Source organism: Durio zibethinus, chromosome 2 (assembly GCF_047325235.1).
Source record: "Durio zibethinus cultivar Kanyao isolate XHJ-2024 chromosome 2, ASM4732523v1, whole genome shotgun sequence".
Classification (NCBI taxonomy): Eukaryota; Viridiplantae; Streptophyta; class Magnoliopsida; order Malvales; family Malvaceae; genus Durio; species Durio zibethinus.
Genome location: NC_143163.1, coordinates 4,922,089 through 4,941,023, shown reverse-complemented (window position 1 = coordinate 4,941,023; position 18,935 = coordinate 4,922,089). Strand labels below are relative to the sequence as shown.

The 18,935-nt window shown below is 34.3% G+C and overlaps 5 protein-coding genes across 6 annotated transcripts; 1 reads left to right on the top strand and 4 right to left on the bottom strand.

The window, feature by feature from the left end:
* Window positions 1-2,344: 2,344 nt before the first annotated feature.
* On the bottom strand, window positions 2,345-3,422 carry LOC111308314 (small ribosomal subunit protein uS14z/uS14y/uS14x). The gene is made up of 3 exons (XM_022906633.2): window positions 3,240-3,422; window positions 2,782-2,881; window positions 2,345-2,661 (listed from the first exon to the last, which is right to left on the bottom strand). The coding sequence occupies exons 1-3, from the start codon at window positions 3,299-3,301 to the stop codon at window positions 2,653-2,655; spliced, it is 171 nt and encodes a 56-aa protein (XP_022762368.1). The 5' UTR covers window positions 3,302-3,422; the 3' UTR covers window positions 2,345-2,652.
* Window positions 3,423-5,759: 2,337 nt separating this feature from the next.
* On the top strand, window positions 5,760-8,138 carry LOC111309005 (uncharacterized). 2 transcript variants are annotated; one of them, XM_022907753.2, is made up of 2 exons: window positions 5,760-6,157; window positions 6,527-8,138. In XM_022907753.2, the coding sequence occupies exon 2, from the start codon at window positions 6,699-6,701 to the stop codon at window positions 7,710-7,712; it is 1,014 nt and encodes a 337-aa protein (XP_022763488.2). In that variant the 5' UTR covers window positions 5,760-6,157; window positions 6,527-6,698; the 3' UTR covers window positions 7,713-8,138. The 2 variants fall into 2 exon arrangements, with proteins under 2 accessions (XP_022763488.2, XP_022763489.2); XM_022907754.2 differs by having other exon boundaries at window positions 5,878-6,234.
* A 508-nt stretch (window positions 8,139-8,646) lies between these two features.
* On the bottom strand, window positions 8,647-11,731 carry LOC111309006 (leucine-rich repeat protein 1-like). The gene is made up of 7 exons (XM_022907755.2): window positions 10,974-11,731; window positions 10,568-10,700; window positions 10,301-10,372; window positions 9,760-9,903; window positions 9,604-9,675; window positions 9,398-9,469; window positions 8,647-8,905 (listed from the first exon to the last, which is right to left on the bottom strand). Exons 1-7 carry the CDS (start codon window positions 11,050-11,052, stop codon window positions 8,836-8,838), a joined length of 642 nt encoding a protein of 213 aa, XP_022763490.1. The 5' UTR covers window positions 11,053-11,731; the 3' UTR covers window positions 8,647-8,835.
* Window positions 11,732-11,875: 144 nt separating this feature from the next.
* LOC111309007 (uncharacterized protein At2g23090-like) lies at window positions 11,876-14,150 on the bottom strand. Its single transcript, XM_022907756.2, has 3 exons — window positions 13,945-14,150; window positions 13,769-13,809; window positions 11,876-12,254 (listed from the first exon to the last, which is right to left on the bottom strand). Exons 1-3 carry the CDS (start codon window positions 14,018-14,020, stop codon window positions 12,135-12,137), a joined length of 237 nt encoding a protein of 78 aa, XP_022763491.1. The 5' UTR covers window positions 14,021-14,150; the 3' UTR covers window positions 11,876-12,134.
* A 277-nt stretch (window positions 14,151-14,427) lies between these two features.
* On the bottom strand, window positions 14,428-18,671 carry LOC111308313 (uncharacterized). Its single transcript, XM_022906632.2, has 5 exons — window positions 18,230-18,671; window positions 17,128-17,286; window positions 16,861-17,033; window positions 14,954-16,781; window positions 14,428-14,870 (listed from the first exon to the last, which is right to left on the bottom strand). Exons 1-5 carry the CDS (start codon window positions 18,338-18,340, stop codon window positions 14,814-14,816), a joined length of 2,328 nt encoding a protein of 775 aa, XP_022762367.2. The 5' UTR covers window positions 18,341-18,671; the 3' UTR covers window positions 14,428-14,813.
* Between the last annotated feature and the right edge of the window lie 264 nt (window positions 18,672-18,935).

Here is an 18,935-nt window from a genome sequence, read left to right as displayed (position 1 = left end):
ATTAGACCAAATTGATGATTGAACTAATTGACCAACAACTAAGATACATGAAGCTGTTAAGAATCCCCATACATCTGACATATCCTGCAATTTCATCAGCAAATTGTTGTTTTAACATTGTAAAGACATAATTAATAGAAAGAACCTTGTGAAGCTATGGCTGTTGCTCTGAAATCTGAACTACGGAATGATGCTAGTTGAAACTTTGCAGCCATGTGACTTAAAGACACACTCCATAGAATAACTGATTTAAAAGGAAAACACCCCCACCAATTGATGTTTGTTTAATTGGGGCATCAGTTAGCCCACTTTCCAAGTGATTATAAACTTAAGAGAATGATTTTGTATGGACCCATAGCTTTCCAACATAGCTTCTCCTTTCCACTTCTAGCTACTTTTAAAAGTGTATGACTATCTTCTAAACAACCCCCCCTCTTTCCTTCCTCTTCTCCCTTTCTTTCTTTTCTTCCTTCCAGCAAACTTTGTGACTATTTTAATTGCTGATTCCGCATGCGCAAAAAGGAATAACAACATTTTTGAAAAGGTTTTTGAGAAATCATAAAACTTCCCATTTCAGCTGAGAATTGTGATTGGTCACCAACGAGTTTCAGCATGTGGCTGTCATCCGTTTTATAACCTGCAAAACGGACCACATCTAAGGACAGCACCGCAGACAACACTCAAAACATAAATAAGTTCTAAAACCAAGTTTAAACTGCCATCCCCAACATGTGACTTTGAAATGAAAAATAGAAGCTGGTCTTCCAAATCAACATCCGCACCAGACCTATAGCAGAATTTTTGCTACTAACCCTAGAATTCTGGTTTGACTAACAACATTAAAGACAAAGCTTTGGTCTGAATCAGTGTAGGAATTTAATGAAGATCTAAGCATCTAGCAACAAACATGATTTTTAGATCAATATTCCACGATAAGAATTGAAGTGAAAATTAGTCCAGATGAATTCTTTGAGCCATTAGTAAGTATATTCCATTCTTGTGACTGATCTTCCAGCTTTAGTAACAGTTGTGTGGCTTTAATTTGACAATAAATTTACATACAAGTTAAAACTTGAATAATTTCATGGAAGATGGGACTTTGAGGAGGCTTCCAGGATTAGAAACCTAAGATTGAGACAATTGATTGACATTCAAAAGAAAGGTACAGAGAGGGTACAAAAAAATAGCTTGAAGAAGAAGAAATTTATTCAAGGAGGTTGGTGAAATGATGCATTTTATCAGGTGAAGTTGATAGCTTAGCTATTGTACTACATGCGGAATTCTAGGTTTCGTTGGTTTCACTGTAAGACTTCTCGCTGTTAGCCAAAAGGCTGAAAAGGTGCAAGGCTTTTAGTCTCAAGGGCTTACACATGATAAAATTTAGTGAGATGAGAATTTTTACTTAAGTTGTTACATTGAAATTCTATGCAGACACTCGAGCTTATGGAGCCTATGAGAAAAACAAAATCCAGTCAATAAATCCAATAAGCAAACAGGGAACAACCAGTCAGTTAAAATTTTAAACTCAATTTATGCCATGATTGACTGGTAGATTCTGTCTTATCCACAAGAACAACGTCTTATCTGGGTTCAGTCCCAACATTCAAAAACAATGAAAACAATCGGCCAATTCCCAGTTCCACTAGCAAAAGGCCATTGTTCTGAACAGAAAAAGCTGGAGTTATGCTGCAACTTGAGGTTGAGGGTGGATAAGATCATAAGACTCTGATTGCTTCCCATGAGGTTTGTACAAGGTCTTTCAAAATTCAATCGAGATTGATAATGCATTGCTAATATCTGATGAATTATGAGCTATGCATGCACATTTTAACTTTACTCAATAAGCACTGAGCTGGTTGCACTTCTGCAGCATCTTTCCGGGACGTAGAAGTAATTATTACTTTTACAGACATGATATTAACTTCTACTCTACTTTTGGTTGATAAAAAAACCCAACTTTTGTTTGCATTAACACCAGCATAATTGTCTTGCAGACATTTGTGCGCCCTCTTAGCAGTTACGAAAGCCAGTTCCATCATTCAAAATTGGGTTCAGAATAGGTTAACAAGTTACAGGCTAATCAACTCCAATTTGCATATTCTACACCAAGATAATACCAACTTGGTTAAAACTAGAATTAAAGAACATTGCATCATCTTACACAAGACACTACAGTTTCAATGAACACAGAATTTAATGAGTACAGAAACTTTGCTAGTTTTCAGACATCAAAACAAGAGTTGCAGATTTTGATGCATTGAATCAAAAAACGAAGACCTAGACCATAACAAGATCATATGCGACAAGAAGACTAAAAATCTTCGCTTTCAGAGAACTCGGAATGTAAACAAGTTGAACCTCTAATTTCATTTAGAGAACACATGAACTGCCAATAATCAACAGGATCGTTATAATCACATTGCAAAGACATTTATTAGCAAACTTAACAATAAAGATATTCCCGAATAAAAACAATACGATTGCTTCATTGAGAAACAACAAGCTATTCTCAGTTCAACAACCACTTTGAGGTCCAGTCTAAACTTAAAAAAAAAAAAAAACCAATTTCTTAGTTCCTTCATATTCAACAACCAGACTACCAATGGTTCATACTTGGCAAAAGTCCTTCCTACTTCACACCGTATAAATTCTTCAGCGGTACTGCAAAAAGAACAGAAATACCCGGATGTAAAGAAACAACTGATCTGAAAATTATATATATATATATATATAAGATAACAGTAACCACCAGAAGAGTAATTGAAGAGGTCTTAGTTTTACCTTGATGAATCCGATTTCCTTGGCATTGCTACGGAAGCACTGTCTGCAACACATGAGTCCGTACTTCCTGATGATGGCGTGGGGGTTTCCGCACACACGGCTATCAAAACAATACAAAAAAATTTCTAAGGTCCTTGTAACATGAAACACCACAATATCATTTAACGAAGACAAGACCAGATTTGACAAAAACCTTGGCAGAATATTTCTACCTGCTACTCTCAAAAAATCCAAAAAGATCTCAATCCAAGCAAATACCATGTCATTAAGACCCTTACATACTACGAACAACATCTAAATCGTTGGATCAGGCACTCAAAAAATCAATAAAATAAAATTTTATTTCCTTCCATTAATAGGATAGCCTCTTCCAGAAACTAAATAGAAATAATCTTCTTTTTTAAATGTATAAGCAAAAGCAATCAAATAGAGTGGAGAGAGGGAGAGAAAGTAATTACCAGGCGCGAGAGCCAGGGCCGTAGGTTTTGGGGTGGGAGTTCCAGACGTTAGAGTGACCCATGATTGATTAGCTAGCTGCTCCTCAATCAAAGCTCTGAAAAGGCGAAAGGAGACGAGGAGCTAATTCAAAACCAAGATTCGGCAGTGGATTTTGGTTTAGTGGGAAAATGAGGGTATATATACAGAGTCCAAAACCCTAGTAATTGTTTTATGCTTTTTGGTTTGTTCTTTTATTGTTTATAAATATAAAATTTTAATTAAAAAATTCAAATAATTTTTTTCAATAAAAAAATTTATGAATATATTGATAAATCAGTTTTAAAAATTATATAGAAATTTTTACTTAATATTTTAAAAAATGAATTTTTATTTAATTTTTAAATTGATATACAAATTTTTTTACTTATTTTTTAAATGATGTTAAATTTTTTTAAAAGGATTTTAAAAAATTTAACTTAATTTTAATTTTTGAAAATTTTTTCTATTAAAAACAAAAATAAAATATTTAATTATTAACTTTTATTACAATAAAAAATATGAAAATATTATTTTGAATTTAATATTTTATCATATATTTATGAAATATAAAAAATCGAGAGAATTACTATCCACGTGACAATTGACACTATCCTCATAGCGTCAATTAATATTTTCATTAATTTAAACAATCTCATAAACAGAATTACTAAAATAAAATAACTATATCTAATTAAAAATTCAATTAAAACTTTTGAAGTTTAGAATCCAAAATAAATATTTACTCGGCTATAGGTATGTAGTCATAATTGCTTTATTTTTTGCTTCTCATTTTACTATCTTTGTTCCTTGAGGGAAAAAAAATGGAGTGAGAGTCGGAGAGTTTTGCGGGTAACTTTTTATTTTGGTTGTGTGAAGCCTGTGACCTGTCAGTTTGGTGCTTCGCTTGCGATTCTTATCTGGAAGCTCAATTGATTTAGCACCGGCGGCCTGTTCATGAGACTGCTTACATGCTGAAATTTGGTGAAGCCCCTCCTTTCTGGACAGTTGAATCGCCTCAGATAGAACATGGAAGATAAACAGACCAAGGATATGCCATCAGGCAGTTGAATCTGAAGGTTGGCCTGTAAATGTACCTTTGTTTATTTATTTTTAAAAGTGTTTGTATTTAATTCATGTTGATTAAGAAATTACTCTATTTATTCATATTCATTCATTTAAATAATAAATTATTCATATTATGTTCATGTTTGTTCAATTAAATTAAATGAATTCGTTTATAAACATTAAACGAATATGTTTACAAACATATATAAATAAATAATTTATGAACAATAAATAAATTATAATCAAATAAATTTAAATAAATAAATTTTAAATAAATATTAATGAACTCAAACAAATATAAATGAATCTTAAAGTAAGATTAAAGTAAATGATAAAAATGTAATTTTATTAATATTATTATAAACGAACTGTAAATAAATAACAAATGAACAGTAAATAAATAATAAATAAAAAATTTTAAATAAATCGTAAACAAGTTTATTCATGAATATAAATGAATGAATAAATAATTATTTGTATTGGGTTCGTTTAATAAACGAATACATAAATAATATTTAAAATCATTTGTTAAACTTAATAAATAAATATCAATGAACAAAAATTAAATATGATTATGAATAATTTGTCAAAAATTCTATTCATTTATAACCCTAAGTGAAGTATGATATTCAAACCCTACTGATTTGTGTTTGGGGTTGTGGAATCTTTCAATGGTTTGGAGCAAAGCTTGGATTGGTTTTGAATTTTCAGGCATCTTTCTTGAGTGACACAGACAAAGGCCGGAGAAAGAGGAAGTTGGGTCTTAACTTGTTAAGGCGCTGTTTGGGTACTTCTCAAATTAATTCTTTGAAAAAAAAAGGATATGACACTACTTTTTAATTAAACCAAACCACCTATTTAAAATTTTAATCTTTTTACTATTTTCTCATGATTACTGCATTAAAATAGTAAATCTATAAAAAGATCCAACAATTGAAGAAAGGATTATGTATAAAAAAATTAGGTCAAGCCAATCATTGCCCAACCCATACCACTTCGTGTCAGGTCAACTCCACACAACCCATAATAGATTTGGACCACGGAACGCGTTGGACTTATTCCTAAAAAAATCTTAGCCGTTCAAGACACGGTCCATAACATGAGTGGGTTGGACCTGCAAGAACTGCTCTTCATTGTGGCCGATACTAGGTCATGCCAGGCGGGTCCAATCCGTCCATTTTGCCGTCTCACTTGATATCACCTTAAAACATTTAAAATAATTACCTTGGTTCAAATAATAAAGAATCCGATTTTTTTTAAGTAAAATTTTAATTTTAAATTTAAAAAAAAAAATTTTAATTAAAAAAAATTTTTTTTTATAAAATTCGATTCGATTTTATTTTAAATTAATTATAATTCAAAATAATTATAAAATACAAAAATTTTTCAAAAAAAAAAAATCTAAAATAGTTTCCAAATAAAGAAACTTTCGTGAAGAAACTTAGATGAGATTGTTCGTATTATAAAGTAAAGATTCGTAACATTATGTCCAAAAAAGGGCCAAATATATGAAGCAAGCAACTCAATTTTCTGTTAAAGAATACGAGATAAAGACAGCTGAAGCAACCATAAGACGGCGCAAATGAACAGTCCCTAACAAGTCTCACATCACGAACGTGAAAACGAGCACATGAGTTTCTTGTCCCAAGAATTTTCGGCCTTCATATGTTAATGTTTGGTTTTTCCCGGTTCACACGTATAGCGTAACAAAGAAAAATAACAGACAAAGAACCGATCACCAAACAACTGTAAAAGAAAAGGGCGAAAAGCGGAATAATAAAAAAAAAAACACAGGGTTCATAGCCAAACAGAAAACGGGCATGGACCGAGTTTGGTACGTATCTCACTCAACCTCTATTCAATTCTCAATTCGCCTTTTGGGTTTTTGATTCTTATCGAAATCTCAAATGGGTATGAATTATTTCTTATTATCAGTGCTTAAATCTTTCGAATTTGTTTGATTGCTTTCTCTGATAATTTGTCTCCGTAATTCTTTAATTTCACCAAAATTTACCCGTTTTTTATCTTTTAATAGTTTGTATTGGTTTTACTTAGTAACTATTAGCATTAATCAATTAAATAGAAATTTTCTTTCACCTATTTGAGCTAAATTTCTGATTGGATTTTGTTTTTTTTTTTCTAAGAATGTTGTAAATGTGTAATTTTGTGATTTTCTATGGATTGAATTATGATTAATTTGCAGGTGGAAATAGGGTTTCGGGATCAGGGTTTTAGGTTTTTTATCGAGGAGCTGTGATTTGCCATCTGGGTTTGATTGGAAGTTGAGATTTTGATGACATATAAAAATTTGTTTTAGCATTTGTCTTTGGATGCTGGTATTTTCTTGAGTGAAATTGAGGAGATTGGAGTGGAAGATGATGCTCAATCAAGATTATGCTCGTGACGACACCTTAGAGCTAAAGGCTCTTATTGTAAGAAAGGTTGGACATCAAAGAGCAGAGAAGTACTTTGATCAGCTAAGAAGGTTGTTTAGTTTGAAGATTAGCAAGTGTGAATTTGATAAGTCTTGCATTAAGACCATTGGGAAGGAAAATATCCGACTTCACAACCGGCTTATTAGATCCATTATCAAGAATGCCTGCATCTCTAGAGTTCCACCATTAAAAACTATTAGGAAAGTAGGAAGTAACCATCAAGTTGGAAATGGTTATCATCGTAATCGTCTTCAGTCACTTTATGGGGATGCATTTCCTCCTTCCCCTCGCAAAGGTAGGTCTCCTGTCAATTGGGATAAAAAGTTTCGGGACCGCCCTAGTCCACTAGGGCCACTTGGAAAGCCACAAAATGTTGTACACGAAGAGTCAGTTTCCAAGGCACAAGAGCAGAGTGCAACTGAATTACTTTCACTTGGGAGCAGACCTCCTGCTGAAGTTGCATCTGTGGAAGACGGGGAAGAGGTTGAGCAGGTGGCTGGAAGCCCAGGTGTTCAGAGTAAAAGTCCAGTTACTGCTCCTCTTGGTTTCTCCATAAATTTTGGTGGATCTCGCAATTCTCTTTCTAATGCTTTCTCATGCAGTAATTACCACTTAGAGAGCTGTCAAAATAAAGGTGGGCTACCTGATACAAGATCACTAAGAAGTCGTTTGCAGAAGAAGTTGGAGATGGAGGGAATTAATATTTCTGTGGATTGTGTTAACCTACTGAATAATGGCTTGGATGCGTACGTGAAAAGATTGATTGAGGCCTGTGTAAGATTGGCTGGGTTAAGGTCTGGAATTTTACCTCGACATCTCATGCAAGAATCAGCAAAATCTTTTTATGCATCCGTGTTGGACTTTCGAGCTGCAATGGAACTGAATCCGCAGGCACTTGGAGAAGATTGGGCTATGCAGCTTGAGAAAATTAGTCTTAGCTCTTGTGAAGATTGAGGAGAACTTGGTTCTCATAAACCAGCAATATAGCAGATTAGGAAATTATCAATATGGCTTCATGTTTACAATGAGTATATGATTCAGTCTTTTTGGGTCAAATTTATACCCTTACAGCCTTGAATTTTGATCTCGTCTTCTGCAGCTCTACCAACATCGCCAGAGGATTTTTTTTTTTTCGAGAAGAAACAAGGGGGGGGGGGGGGGTTGAGTAAAGGGAACATTGTAACAGCTGCAGAAGTTTTGAATTAAGTTGACGAACTTGCAATAGATTTTAGCACCAATGATTGCTAGAGCGAGACATTTTTATACGTGTAATGCAAATTTCTAGATACAATTGGGATCGCATCGTCCAACCTTCATGTTTTTCAACTGTCACATGTACGGAGTTATGAATGAGAAGAGGAAAATGCTTTTTTTTCAGAAGATTGCCAGATTATAGAATGTGTGGAATCAAACTTAGCGGGATTACTGTAGCTCTTTTTAACCTTCTTGTCCCCTGCCCATAATCACCAGCCAATATTTTCGCTTTAAATAATAACTAGTCATTTCAGATAAAATAAAGCTCTAATATTTTGAATATGGTACAATATAGGAGTATATCGTGCATCGATCCAAGACCATCGGTACTATAAGAATGGAGGCAGTGGGAATTAGTAGGTTGATTCAGTGGTTCTCCTGTTTCGCATACAACAGTCCTTGACAAGTTTTGGACCTGTTTGACGGAGAGATGAAGATGTAATAAAATTATTGAAAATGAAAACTATGATGGGGGAATATAATCATCTTTAAAATTCATTGTACCTGTCCCGCCCCTAGCCCCTACTCCCTTGTCTATTCATTAATATCTGAGCTTCAGGTTCAAGATATCAATTTGATATTGATATATCATGACCAATTCTAACAAAGATATTTATCTGCAGAACATGTAAAATTTTGAGGTTTTAAAACTCCGGATCATTTTATTTTCGCAGGCTATATAGATACAGCGTAGAGAGTACCACTACCAACTACTACATAAAAATCGCAGGCATTCCCATTGATATATCATAGATATCTGCGTAAGGCATAGCATCACAGTTTTTGCAGTCATCAAATTTAAGTTCGACCAACATTGGCTTCTTCAGCAGCCAAAGTCATACGGCACAAGTCCTTTCAGCTCCGGTCCATTCAGGCGCTTGTTGTTTTCAAAGCTGAAACAAAGACAGAAAGCAAAGAATTTGAATTTGGCTAGATTGATAATGACATTAAAAAGAAATATATAACTGCGCTTGGCCTATAAGTTTGTTATAGATTACAGCATTTATTCTTTAGCACTAACATATTAGCTTAAGTTTTGAACTGAATCGTTCTTTGACTTTGTGATAAAGCCCCATTCCATGGCCTGACATTCTGTTAAAACTACTGGACACCATACATAGACATTATACAAATAACCTGTGTTTCAGATGAAGTCAGATATCAAACATTTTCGCATCAACTTAATATATTCAAAGTAGTCTTAAGCTTCTACATTTACTGCTAATTGTTTCACTCCCAAGATGCTCTTCTTCAAGCAAGGATTCCTATGAATAATGCAGAGACGTGCAACCATGTCTGACTTCTAATGTTCTTATAGTTAAAAAGACCTTGTTGCTTGTAAATATAACTGTGATGATCAACAGAGAGAACAATAAAAATGGTACCTTGGTACTGAAAACATTGCAAAAGGACCATCAACTGGAATTGTTCCACAGAGATCATTATTAGAAACATCACTGCATTAATCATATAAACATTGTATTAAAATATAAACCACTTAAAATGAAACAATCAAGAAAAAGAAATTAGATAAAACATGCAAGAAAAGGGATTTTGAATTTTCTTTTTCTTTCCTCCCCTCTGAACTTACAATACTTTAAGGTTTGAGAGGCTAGTGAGCTCCCTTGGAATGGAACCTGTTAGGTTATTGTTGTTTAGACGACTGTACAATAGATTCAAGCACACAAAATTAGTTATGCGAATTGTTGAAGTAAACTTTTTGGTTGATAAATGTTAAATTGCTTACAGGAATCTCAGTGACTTCAGTTTGGCAAAAGATTTTGGTATTTCTCCTTCAAATCTGTTACCATACAAATCCATGCCAACAAGGTCCTTCAGATTCCCCAGCTCCTTTGGAATTTTCCCTCTTATGTCATTTTTGTATAGCTCCCTGCAGAGATTCAAATATTTTACCCCTAATTACTACACTATTAAATTATATCAAATGGGGAAAAGTATTCTTTCTTTCTTTTTTCTTTTTTTTTTTTAATTTTTTACAAAAGAATAGCTTAAGTGTGGTAAAGCTAAATGATGTATAAAGACAAATATAGTAAAAAGTTAAGTCCATATTTTCCTCTAATTTTGGGGACTTAGAAACTAAACATGAATGATTGAATTCAACAGGGGATACAATAACATCTGAGGTGAAAGTGCATGTCTTCAAACCAACAATATTGGAAAACAGAATTTAAAATCTAAAGTTACTCTGGTTTCATTAGTTTTCTGTTCAACCAAACAAAGCATAATAAAAATCAAGGAGCTATTGTTAGAAAGAGAAAGAGCAATACAAATACTGCAGATGTTGGAGTTGACCTATCTCAGGCCCCAAAGTCCCAGAGATATTAGAGTTTCCCAAGTCCCTGTAATTAAAAGAAAATGAAATTAGTACACTAAGGTATCATCAATCAAGTTTATAAATTTCAAGTTAAGAATCAAAACAACTAGAAAGAGGAAAATTATTGAGATAATGAAGACAGGGAAGACTAAAAACAGAAATTGTAGTTTCTTTTTTTTTTTTTAAGAAAGAAAATCAAGAAATGAAGAGGGAATCTTACAAACGAATCACATGATTGTTGGAATCACAGGTGACATGAAACCAGGTGCAGGGATTGACAAGAGTTGGGTCCCAACTCTGCAACACATTGGTGGGGTCAGAAAGCCTTCTTCTCAAAGCATACAAAGCATTTCCTGAAACAGAAACCAACAAAATGGTAAATTTTAAACAACACCCAGACTTTATTATGTAGCTTTCCAATTAAACGAAAAATAGCAAAATCAAAAGAAAAGGAAAAACCCATTTTTATCCATCTAACATAATTGTTCTAAGCTATGTTAAAATCAAAATGAAAATCACCTCTTATCTTTCAAGAGGTTATCTTTTGTTAACAAGAATGGAGAGAAAGAAGGAGATACTAAACCCTAAAGTGAGTAAAAGGTTGATGGATAGCAACTAGTAAATACCTTCAGAGTTGGTTGAAAAGGCAGGGGAAAGAAGCAGAAGGAAAGAAAGAAACAAGGAAAACAAAGAAAGAGGAGCCATTGCAGAGAGACAAAGAGTGGCAAGGAAGAAGGAAGGGAGAGACAGCAGGAAGGAAGTAAAAGGGAGTCAACTCAAATTGGTGGTAGTGGAAGAGTGTCGAAAGGGTTCACACATTGGTCATGTCTTTCAGTCTTCTGTTGCGTGGGTCCCACTTGGAGGCTGTCTAAAGCCATCTCTCGCTGACTTTTTTTGTTGCGGTGAACTTTGAAGCCAGAGGACAAGGAAGCTGCCTTCCTGTCCCTGGTGTGGAATGAGAGGTATTTCTTGCGTGTTTTCTTGGTCTGTTTTAGATGGCGAGAAAATAAATCAGAAATGAGAAACCATTTCGACTGGCACTGGGTTAATATTGTTTGTGGCTACCTTACTGTCTCAGTTGCACTCGTTTAAAAAACAATTCCTGCCCAAAGGTAATTGCAAATTGGCTTTGATGGATCCATCATTCATGAATCCGCAGCCCTGTTGGGAGGGAAGGGCAGCAAGCCTGTCTGCTCTGTTGGTAAATGCCATACTAAGTGAAAAGCTGTTACTTTCGTCTTTAAAGTTTCCTCTCCTTTGTGTTATGATTACTTGCTATAGCCGAAAGCATAAGGTTTTTAGCATGAAAGTGTTAAACGCCATGAAAGATGGAATCCATAAAATCACATAACACAGGCAGTTCCTTCAGAAAAGAAAAACGCAACAATTACTAACTGCTTGAACATATCAATTAGGTCACACAAGCATTTTGCCATTGCTCAACCAGCCTGTCCCGATTGATGAATGCTTTAATGCTCTACGCAGAAACTAATGGTTTTACATGCTTCAGTGCATAGTGCAAACAGAGTTATACAAACTTGAATACATTAATTATATCGACACCAAGTAACATGCAAGAGAGACTGCTTAAAATCCGAATGGATTCAATTAACAGCCATGACTGAACACAACATGACAATTGCAACAGTAAAATCAGCTAGTAAGTTTATAGGCTTGTGAAAGAGATATTAAGAAGCTAATAATAGGGTAACAAGTTACAAGATAGATACATGGCACTCGCTACGAGCCATCTCAATCTCTCAGTTCATATTGCGGTGTTTCATTTGTTACTTTTTAAGATGAGGAAAACAGGTGCATAAATCCGTTTTAGGATGCTTCGCCTCAGCGTGCTCCCGGCACTTCACTTCTGTTGTGGTACACATGAATGTTTGCATGCACACCTTGCACTGTACTCAGTCACCATCATCCACCAGATATGATATCAGAGGAACCAAAGGCAAGGCCAACAACGATGTGAACAACAAACAAAAGCCAAGTCACACATCTGTCAATGTACTTAATAAAATGCATCTAACTCATTCTAACAATATTAACTAAAAATATAACTGAATGAAAAATTAAAGATAAGAAAGACTATTTAAAAGATATAAATTGGATTCGCTTTCTTGCAATAAGCGATCAACAAATAGAAGAACTACAAACCAGAAACAAAAGCAAAAGGTCAGGAATATTAAAATGCAGAAATTCTGTAATCTTCACGAACTATTTGAGGAATTCTCATTACAGTGTAGATGATCTTTTAAGGAATGGTTGTTGAGCAGGTTCAAAGCTAAAACAAAGAAGATAGAATTTAGTATTCAGATTCCAACATGCTGCAAGTCTTCTTTTATCACCATATTCCACACAAACAGAACAATAAGAGAGTATCCAGAAATAAAAAAATACAAAAAAAAAAGATAAAATTTTTGCCATCAATAATCTTTTCTAGTAAGAGACACAAATTTCAGGAAGGCCAACACACTCATATAGATTCTTCTCATTAACTTTGACAATTTGTCATGGCTAATGCAAGAGAAGCTAAACTTAAGTGTTGATTTCTCACGGTTTTTCAATGGAAGAAAATTGAGCAAAATTTTACAACAATGTAGGATTGATTGGTAATAACAGCCTCAATCAAAGTTATAATTTCAAGCAGGGGAACTAGAAAATAATTTCCAGTAGCTATACAGTTTAATCTAAAAATCTCTAAAGCATGCAAACAATCAATCTCCTCACTCACAATACATCACTTGAAATAGTCCAACTACAAATCTAAAAGCCTCCTAACAAGGAAATGGATATTAACCCAGGACCTAATTTTGTCAAAAGGTGAAAAAAAGATGAGAAATTATTCGATAATGCTCACCATTGGAATATTCAAAATATAGTGAAAGAATGAATGTAATTGATTAAACATGGTGTATTAATCAATAGCATAGGAAACTAGTGTTCAGGAAGCTATTTAATAGTTTTGGAGAGGTTCCAAACGAAGGAAATCTATTTAAGACATGAAAAATCGATTGAAGAGGCTTCCAATATAGGGCATTCGAATGCCCATGCATGGGGTTTGAATTTCATGTGTTTCACAATGAAATTTTGCTTGTAAAATAATTTTACACAAAGGCGTTTGGATGTCATTTGCAGCACGTCTTGAAGCATTTGTTTCTCTATCTCGTACCCACCAAAAATCACTTATGGCTATACATCTTAATATCTCAACACCAGAAATGTACACACTTTAAACAAAGTATTAAAGAGAGCAGCGAACATAGCGAAAATATATTCAATCCAAAGTCTTAATTTTGATCTAGATATATAAAGAAACAAATCAATCACAAATCATTTGACAAAAATAACAGATCAGACAAAGATAGTGTTAAATCTAACAAATAAATGAAACCAGAGCATGCAAAGATACTACCTGGATGGTCATGGCCTTCTTGTTAGACTCAAGCTGGCTTCCTATCAAAACAAAAATAAAACAAAGCAAAACTTAAGATCAAGAACAGATCTAACTAAAAGAGAAGTTTCAAAGAAAAAAAAAAACCCAGATAGATAAGATGTGGAAAAAAAAGAAAGGAGAAACTTTTGAAATACCTTTGGCAGCAGCTTTTTGCTTCTCCATGTTCTTCTCACGCGCCATCTTGGATTTTTGCCCATTTCCTCCTCCCATGGTGGATGATAAGATGAGGTAAAAAGCGTTTGATCAGATGCTATTGAGGTTTTGAAGTAGAAGCAGATGAGTTTTAGAAGGATTCTAAGAAGGAACCGGAGAGATAATAAAATATTGCTGCAAAAAAGGCAGGGAAGGAAACGGGGGGGAAGAATACAGACAAGACAATGAAGCACATGGGAATAGATGCGAATAAAGTAATTTAAGTGGGGCCAAAAGGTTAGAGGTTGCGGTTGCTTTATTTTCTTTCTCTTCTCTCTCAAAAAAGTTAAGAAAAGTCAAAGAGAAATTTGATTAAAAATTTTCAAATGTTTGATATTATTATAAAAAAAATGTTTTTTAAATTAAAAAATTTTAAAATATAAGAATAATTTAATATTTTTCAAAAACAAGGCTTTTTGAACTGTAGTGAAACAGAGCTTTGAGATAAAAACCAGTTTCAATCTCAAATATATCAAACAAACAGGCTCTTAAGTTGTAATATTTGGATTGTCTGAAATTGACAAGAAAATGTTTGCTTTATAATAATTAAATTTATTAAATTAAAATATCCAAATCAGTAGTTCTCTAATTCAATTCTTAATGTTCATTTTCAGCAGAAGAAAAGTTAGAAACACAGAGTACTAGTCAATTGACAATTGGATTTCCAGAGTAAAAAGCTCCTCCTTGTTATTATGGACAAACAAATTTTGACATATTTTTTACATACAGAGATAGAAAAGAGTTCAAAGCAGTATGTATTACAAATTTTTGAACAAATTGACTATTGAAGAAATAAAAAATGAGATATGGCCTACACCTCCTTCGTGGCCTGCATCCTTTCCTCCTCTTCTGCTTTTTTCCAAGCAGCCTGAAATAGAAAGAACAAACAACAATTCATTAAAATATGAGAAACTACATAAAAGTTTTCATGTAATTTGTTGAGAAACTTGCCTTGTCTCGTTCAAGTCTGGAGACATGTGGCCGAATGGAGTTTCCTAAGCTTAAGCCTCCCCATGCTTCTTGCAACTCTCTCTCCCTTGCTTCTCTACGAGATACAGACAATCCAATCTGCTCTCTTGGTTGCTCGGTGGTGGCCATCTTCTCTTTCTCTAATCTTGATTTGTGTTTAACCAAAATTTGGTCCAGACTACCCTGTTCATCCGCCGGTTGCATGTTTACACCGCCCCTCTTTACCTTCACCATTTCTTCATTTGCATTGAACCTCATTTTCTCCTTCTCTAGTCTAGAAACATGCTTCACTAAAACCTTGTCCAAGCTCTCACAATCTGTGACATGGGTTCGTCCTTGTTTTTTGTGGTTCCTAGGGTTTCCATAATTGCTTTCAGATGTCAAGGCTTGCATTTTTTCCCTCTCCAACCTATGCACCGGTTTCACCAGGATTTTATCCAGGCTATTTTCGCTTTCAGTTCTATTAACTTCCTTGTTCAAGTTGATATTTTCTTTTCCAAATACTTCTCCATTAGTGCAGGGAACATTCTTCTCGGATAGGACTTCATTCTCCAAATTAGCCACCTTGCCTTTCTCAACCTGATCACTTTTTCTTCTGCTCCTTGCTTCCTCAACTTCTCTTTCCAGTCTTGAGAAATGTTTCACTAGGTACTTATCCAGACTAGGTACTTCCAGAATATCACCTTTCTTATGACTAGGCACCCCATTTGACATTCTTCCCCTTTTCTTGCCATTGAGCTCATATGTGCTACCACAATTCCTTTTTGCCTCTAGAATTTCCCTTTCAAGCATTGACGAGTGCTTAACCAATATACTTCCCAAGTCAGGGATGGCCTCAACAGCAGTATCTGCATGTGACTTTTTATGGACCACTCCAGAATTCTCTTTGAAAATTTTTTCTTTCTCCTGAATCTCTTCCTCAAAACTCAAAGACTGCTTCACAAGAGTATTCTCACTTTCATCCCTAGACTCGTTCCTTCTGCTTCTGGCTTCTTGTACCTCTCGTTCAAGCTTGGTCATGTGCTTAACCAAAAACTTGTCCAGACTAGGGAGTTCCGAGTCAACTTGTCGAGTTTGGTTAGTTTTTCTTACTGTTCCTGCTCCAATTGAAGATGTGCTTCGAGCAAAATTAAGAGCTGAAGCAGATGGATGATCAGCAATGGAGCATGGATTATGTAGCTTAGTGTTTTCTACTTCTGCTAAGGCAGCATTTAAACCACAGGTTGCAACTATTGTAGCAAGTGATGAAAGTTCATCCTGTTGTAAACATTTAAGCCTCTCAAGCATAATTTCCATAAGCTTTTCATGGTTAAACTTTTCAAGAGAATGCCTCCTCTTGAATTTATTCTGTTCAGTCTCCAGGGCCAACATCTTTTTGAAGTCTTCAGACTTAAAATCATTTTTTTGAGTCAATGTCTCAAGTTCTGACCCTCGCTCTGGTTGACATTCTGAAGAGAACTCCATTGCCTCTAGTTTGCTATCACCCGTATCTGGATTCTCATTGATTTTCCTTAGAAGGTCTTTGAATTCATCTTTATTAAAAGAGGGACAAAATGCAAGCCTCACGAATGCAGTCTTTACAGCTGCTGCCACTTGTTTATCCACCTCAAATGCTGTTTCAAAAGATGCTCTAATAGTATGAGTAGTAGAACCAGCTCTATTTACCGAAGATGTTTCAATCTGATAAGTACTCTGAGGGCAGTTGGGAATATCATACATTATCACTCCCAAAGCTGTTGCAGATTCAAAAGCCTCTGCCGCAGTTTTCTCAGCTTTCAACATCAGTTCTTCTGCCTCTTTGCTTCGAATCCTGCAAGATTAGAATATATAAGTTGAGTGGAAGGAAAACAAGCCACATTATTATGTCCTGAATGCATGCAAAAGCCTACCTGGCTGCTTGGAGTATTCTACACCAAGATGCTTCCACCAGCGCTGCTTTACGAGCCTCCATTGCCCTGTGTGCAGCCTCTCTTGCTGCCATTTTTTCTCTCAAAACTCTACAGTAATGAGGATTTGAATCTTCTAGGGTCTCATCGAGTGTTAAATTCATGCCATCTACTTCCTGAAATAAAGAGCATACATTAGCATTTGGTCAAACAAGAAAAAGAAAGGATGCATTCAATATAATATGTATATATAAATATTAAGGATACAACCTGCAGCATCTTTATTTTCCTTTTCAAGTAAGAATCAATCTTTTTCCGGGGGAACCAGTTCAGAGGAGAATTCTTCCGGTGTGGAGGCTTCTTAATTTGAGATGTAAATTTGTTTAGAACATTCAATGCTGAGGGGCTGGTATCTTTGGATGATTTATTCTGCACCATTCACAAGAGCAGACTTATAAAAAGAAATGAAACCAATTCAAAATTGCAGATAGATGCATCTATAGTCTAAGTCACTCTTCTCTCTCTTTTATGATTGTTAATTTTAAGAGGCATTTTTCAAGTATAAATCAATCAGGTATAGCATATTAAGGCTTAGAAACATTCCTCATCTGTTCTAGCAGAAAATTTTAATCAACAAAAAACCATATCAAAGCATCTATAAGACACAATTAATATTGTCTTTTTCCCTTTTTTAACCTCAATAAACTCATTGTGGAAATCAATTTACAACAAACTACAGATCAATTATCAATTATAAACTCATTTCATTTCAGCATGATTCAATTTCTCAATTACCCCCAAACCCCCAAAAAAGTCATTGAGAACAAATACTACTAAATATTAGAATCATAAATTGGAATTCAGCAACTAAAATAAGCTTTAAAAACCCATTACGAAATAGAATTACCAACTGGGTTTTCAGGGTTCTAGCAGAAAATTTTAATCAACAAAAAACCATATCAAAGCATCTAAAAGACACAATTAATATTGTCTTTTTCCCTTTTTTAACCTCAATAAACTCATTGTGCAAATCAATTTACAACAAACTACAGATCAATTATCAATTATAAACTCATTTCATTTCAGCATGATTCAATTTCTCAACTACCCCCAAACCCCCAAAAAAGTCATTGAGAACAAATACTACTAAATATTAGAATCATAAATTGGAATTCAGCAACTAAAATAAGCTTTAAAAACCCATTAGAAATAGAATTACCAACTGGGTTTTCAGGGTTTTAAATTTAGTCAGACAAGCAAAACCCTATTTTTAAAGTTAACACTAAACAATAAACACCATTGTAATTCAAGACAAAGAAATAACAACACAAATCTTGAAACTGAAACAGATTTTGTTCTTTTTTTTTCTCACCTTCCCAATTTTAGAAGAAGCATCCCCTTCTTTGCTCTGATGATCAACAACCGTCTTCGAGCTTTGCTTGTCTGATACAAACATGCAATCTTCTAAGTAACCAAGATTCATTTTTTTCCCGGTAAATCGGAGACCAAGAAATTGCAAAGATTTTGATGAAGATTGAAAAGGATATTGAAGAAGAAAAGAGAAAGAACGGTAATTTGGATCTTCTTTTTGTATTTTGAGAAAAAAAAAAAATGGGAAGAGTGTCTTCTAATTATCTGAATATTGTTCTTATGTGTTAAAAATATTATGGGAGTTTTTTTTTTTTTTTTTAAAAAAAAAAGGGAAACTAGCCGTTACAGAACAATAGGGGTTTTGGCCTCAACGGTCATATACGGGAGGGTTCTTATCTTATACACTCGTGTGCAGTCTATGGTTTGTGAATCTATAATAGACTGATACGTAGGGGAAGATAATGGAACGTAATCAAGTAAGTGCTGGACATAAGTTTTAGAGTTTCAATCTTTGCTAAAATCATTATTTAATAAATAAAAAATTATTCTTTAAAATTTAATTTTAATACGGTAACCGAGCACATTCAAATAGAATAAATTAAACTCGAATCTACCCCAATAAATAGAACTCGAATTTAACCCGACCCAACCCCAGAATAGGTACAAATAGAATACTCTTCTAAGTATACTTAAAAATAGTAAAAGAA

Coding starts and splice junctions, on each gene's coding strand:
- LOC111308314 (XM_022906633.2), bottom strand. CDS start 3,301: ATGGGTCACTCTAACGTCTGGAACTCCCACCCCAAAACCTACGGCCCT. Junction 2,882..3,239: donor GGCCCTGGCTCTCGCGCCTG/GTAATTACTTTC, acceptor TTGTTTTGATAG/CCGTGTGTGCGGAAACCCCC.
- LOC111309005 (XM_022907753.2), top strand. CDS start 6,699: ATGATGCTCAATCAAGATTATGCTCGTGACGACACCTTAGAGCTAAAG.
- LOC111309006 (XM_022907755.2), bottom strand. CDS start 11,052: ATGGCTCCTCTTTCTTTGTTTTCCTTGTTTCTTTCTTTCCTTCTGCTT. Junction 10,701..10,973: donor CTTTTCAACCAACTCTGAAG/GTATTTACTAGT, acceptor TTTCTGTTTCAG/GAAATGCTTTGTATGCTTTG. Junction 8,906..9,397: donor GCAATGTTTTCAGTACCAAG/GTACCATTTTTA, acceptor TCTTTGTTTCAG/CTTTGAAAACAACAAGCGCC.
- LOC111309007 (XM_022907756.2), bottom strand. CDS start 14,020: ATGGGAGGAGGAAATGGGCAAAAATCCAAGATGGCGCGTGAGAAGAAC. Junction 13,810..13,944: donor GCAAAAAGCTGCTGCCAAAG/GTATTTCAAAAG, acceptor TTGTTTTGATAG/GAAGCCAGCTTGAGTCTAAC. Junction 12,255..13,768: donor AGAAGGCCATGACCATCCAG/GTAGTATCTTTG, acceptor GACTGAGTACAG/TGCAAGGTGTGCATGCAAAC.
- LOC111308313 (XM_022906632.2), bottom strand. CDS start 18,340: ATGAATCTTGGTTACTTAGAAGATTGCATGTTTGTATCAGACAAGCAA. Junction 16,782..16,860: donor AGAATACTCCAAGCAGCCAG/GTAGGCTTTTGC, acceptor CTAATCTTGCAG/GATTCGAAGCAAAGAGGCAG. Junction 14,871..14,953: donor CCAGACTTGAACGAGACAAG/GCAAGTTTCTCA, acceptor TTTCTATTTCAG/GCTGCTTGGAAAAAAGCAGA.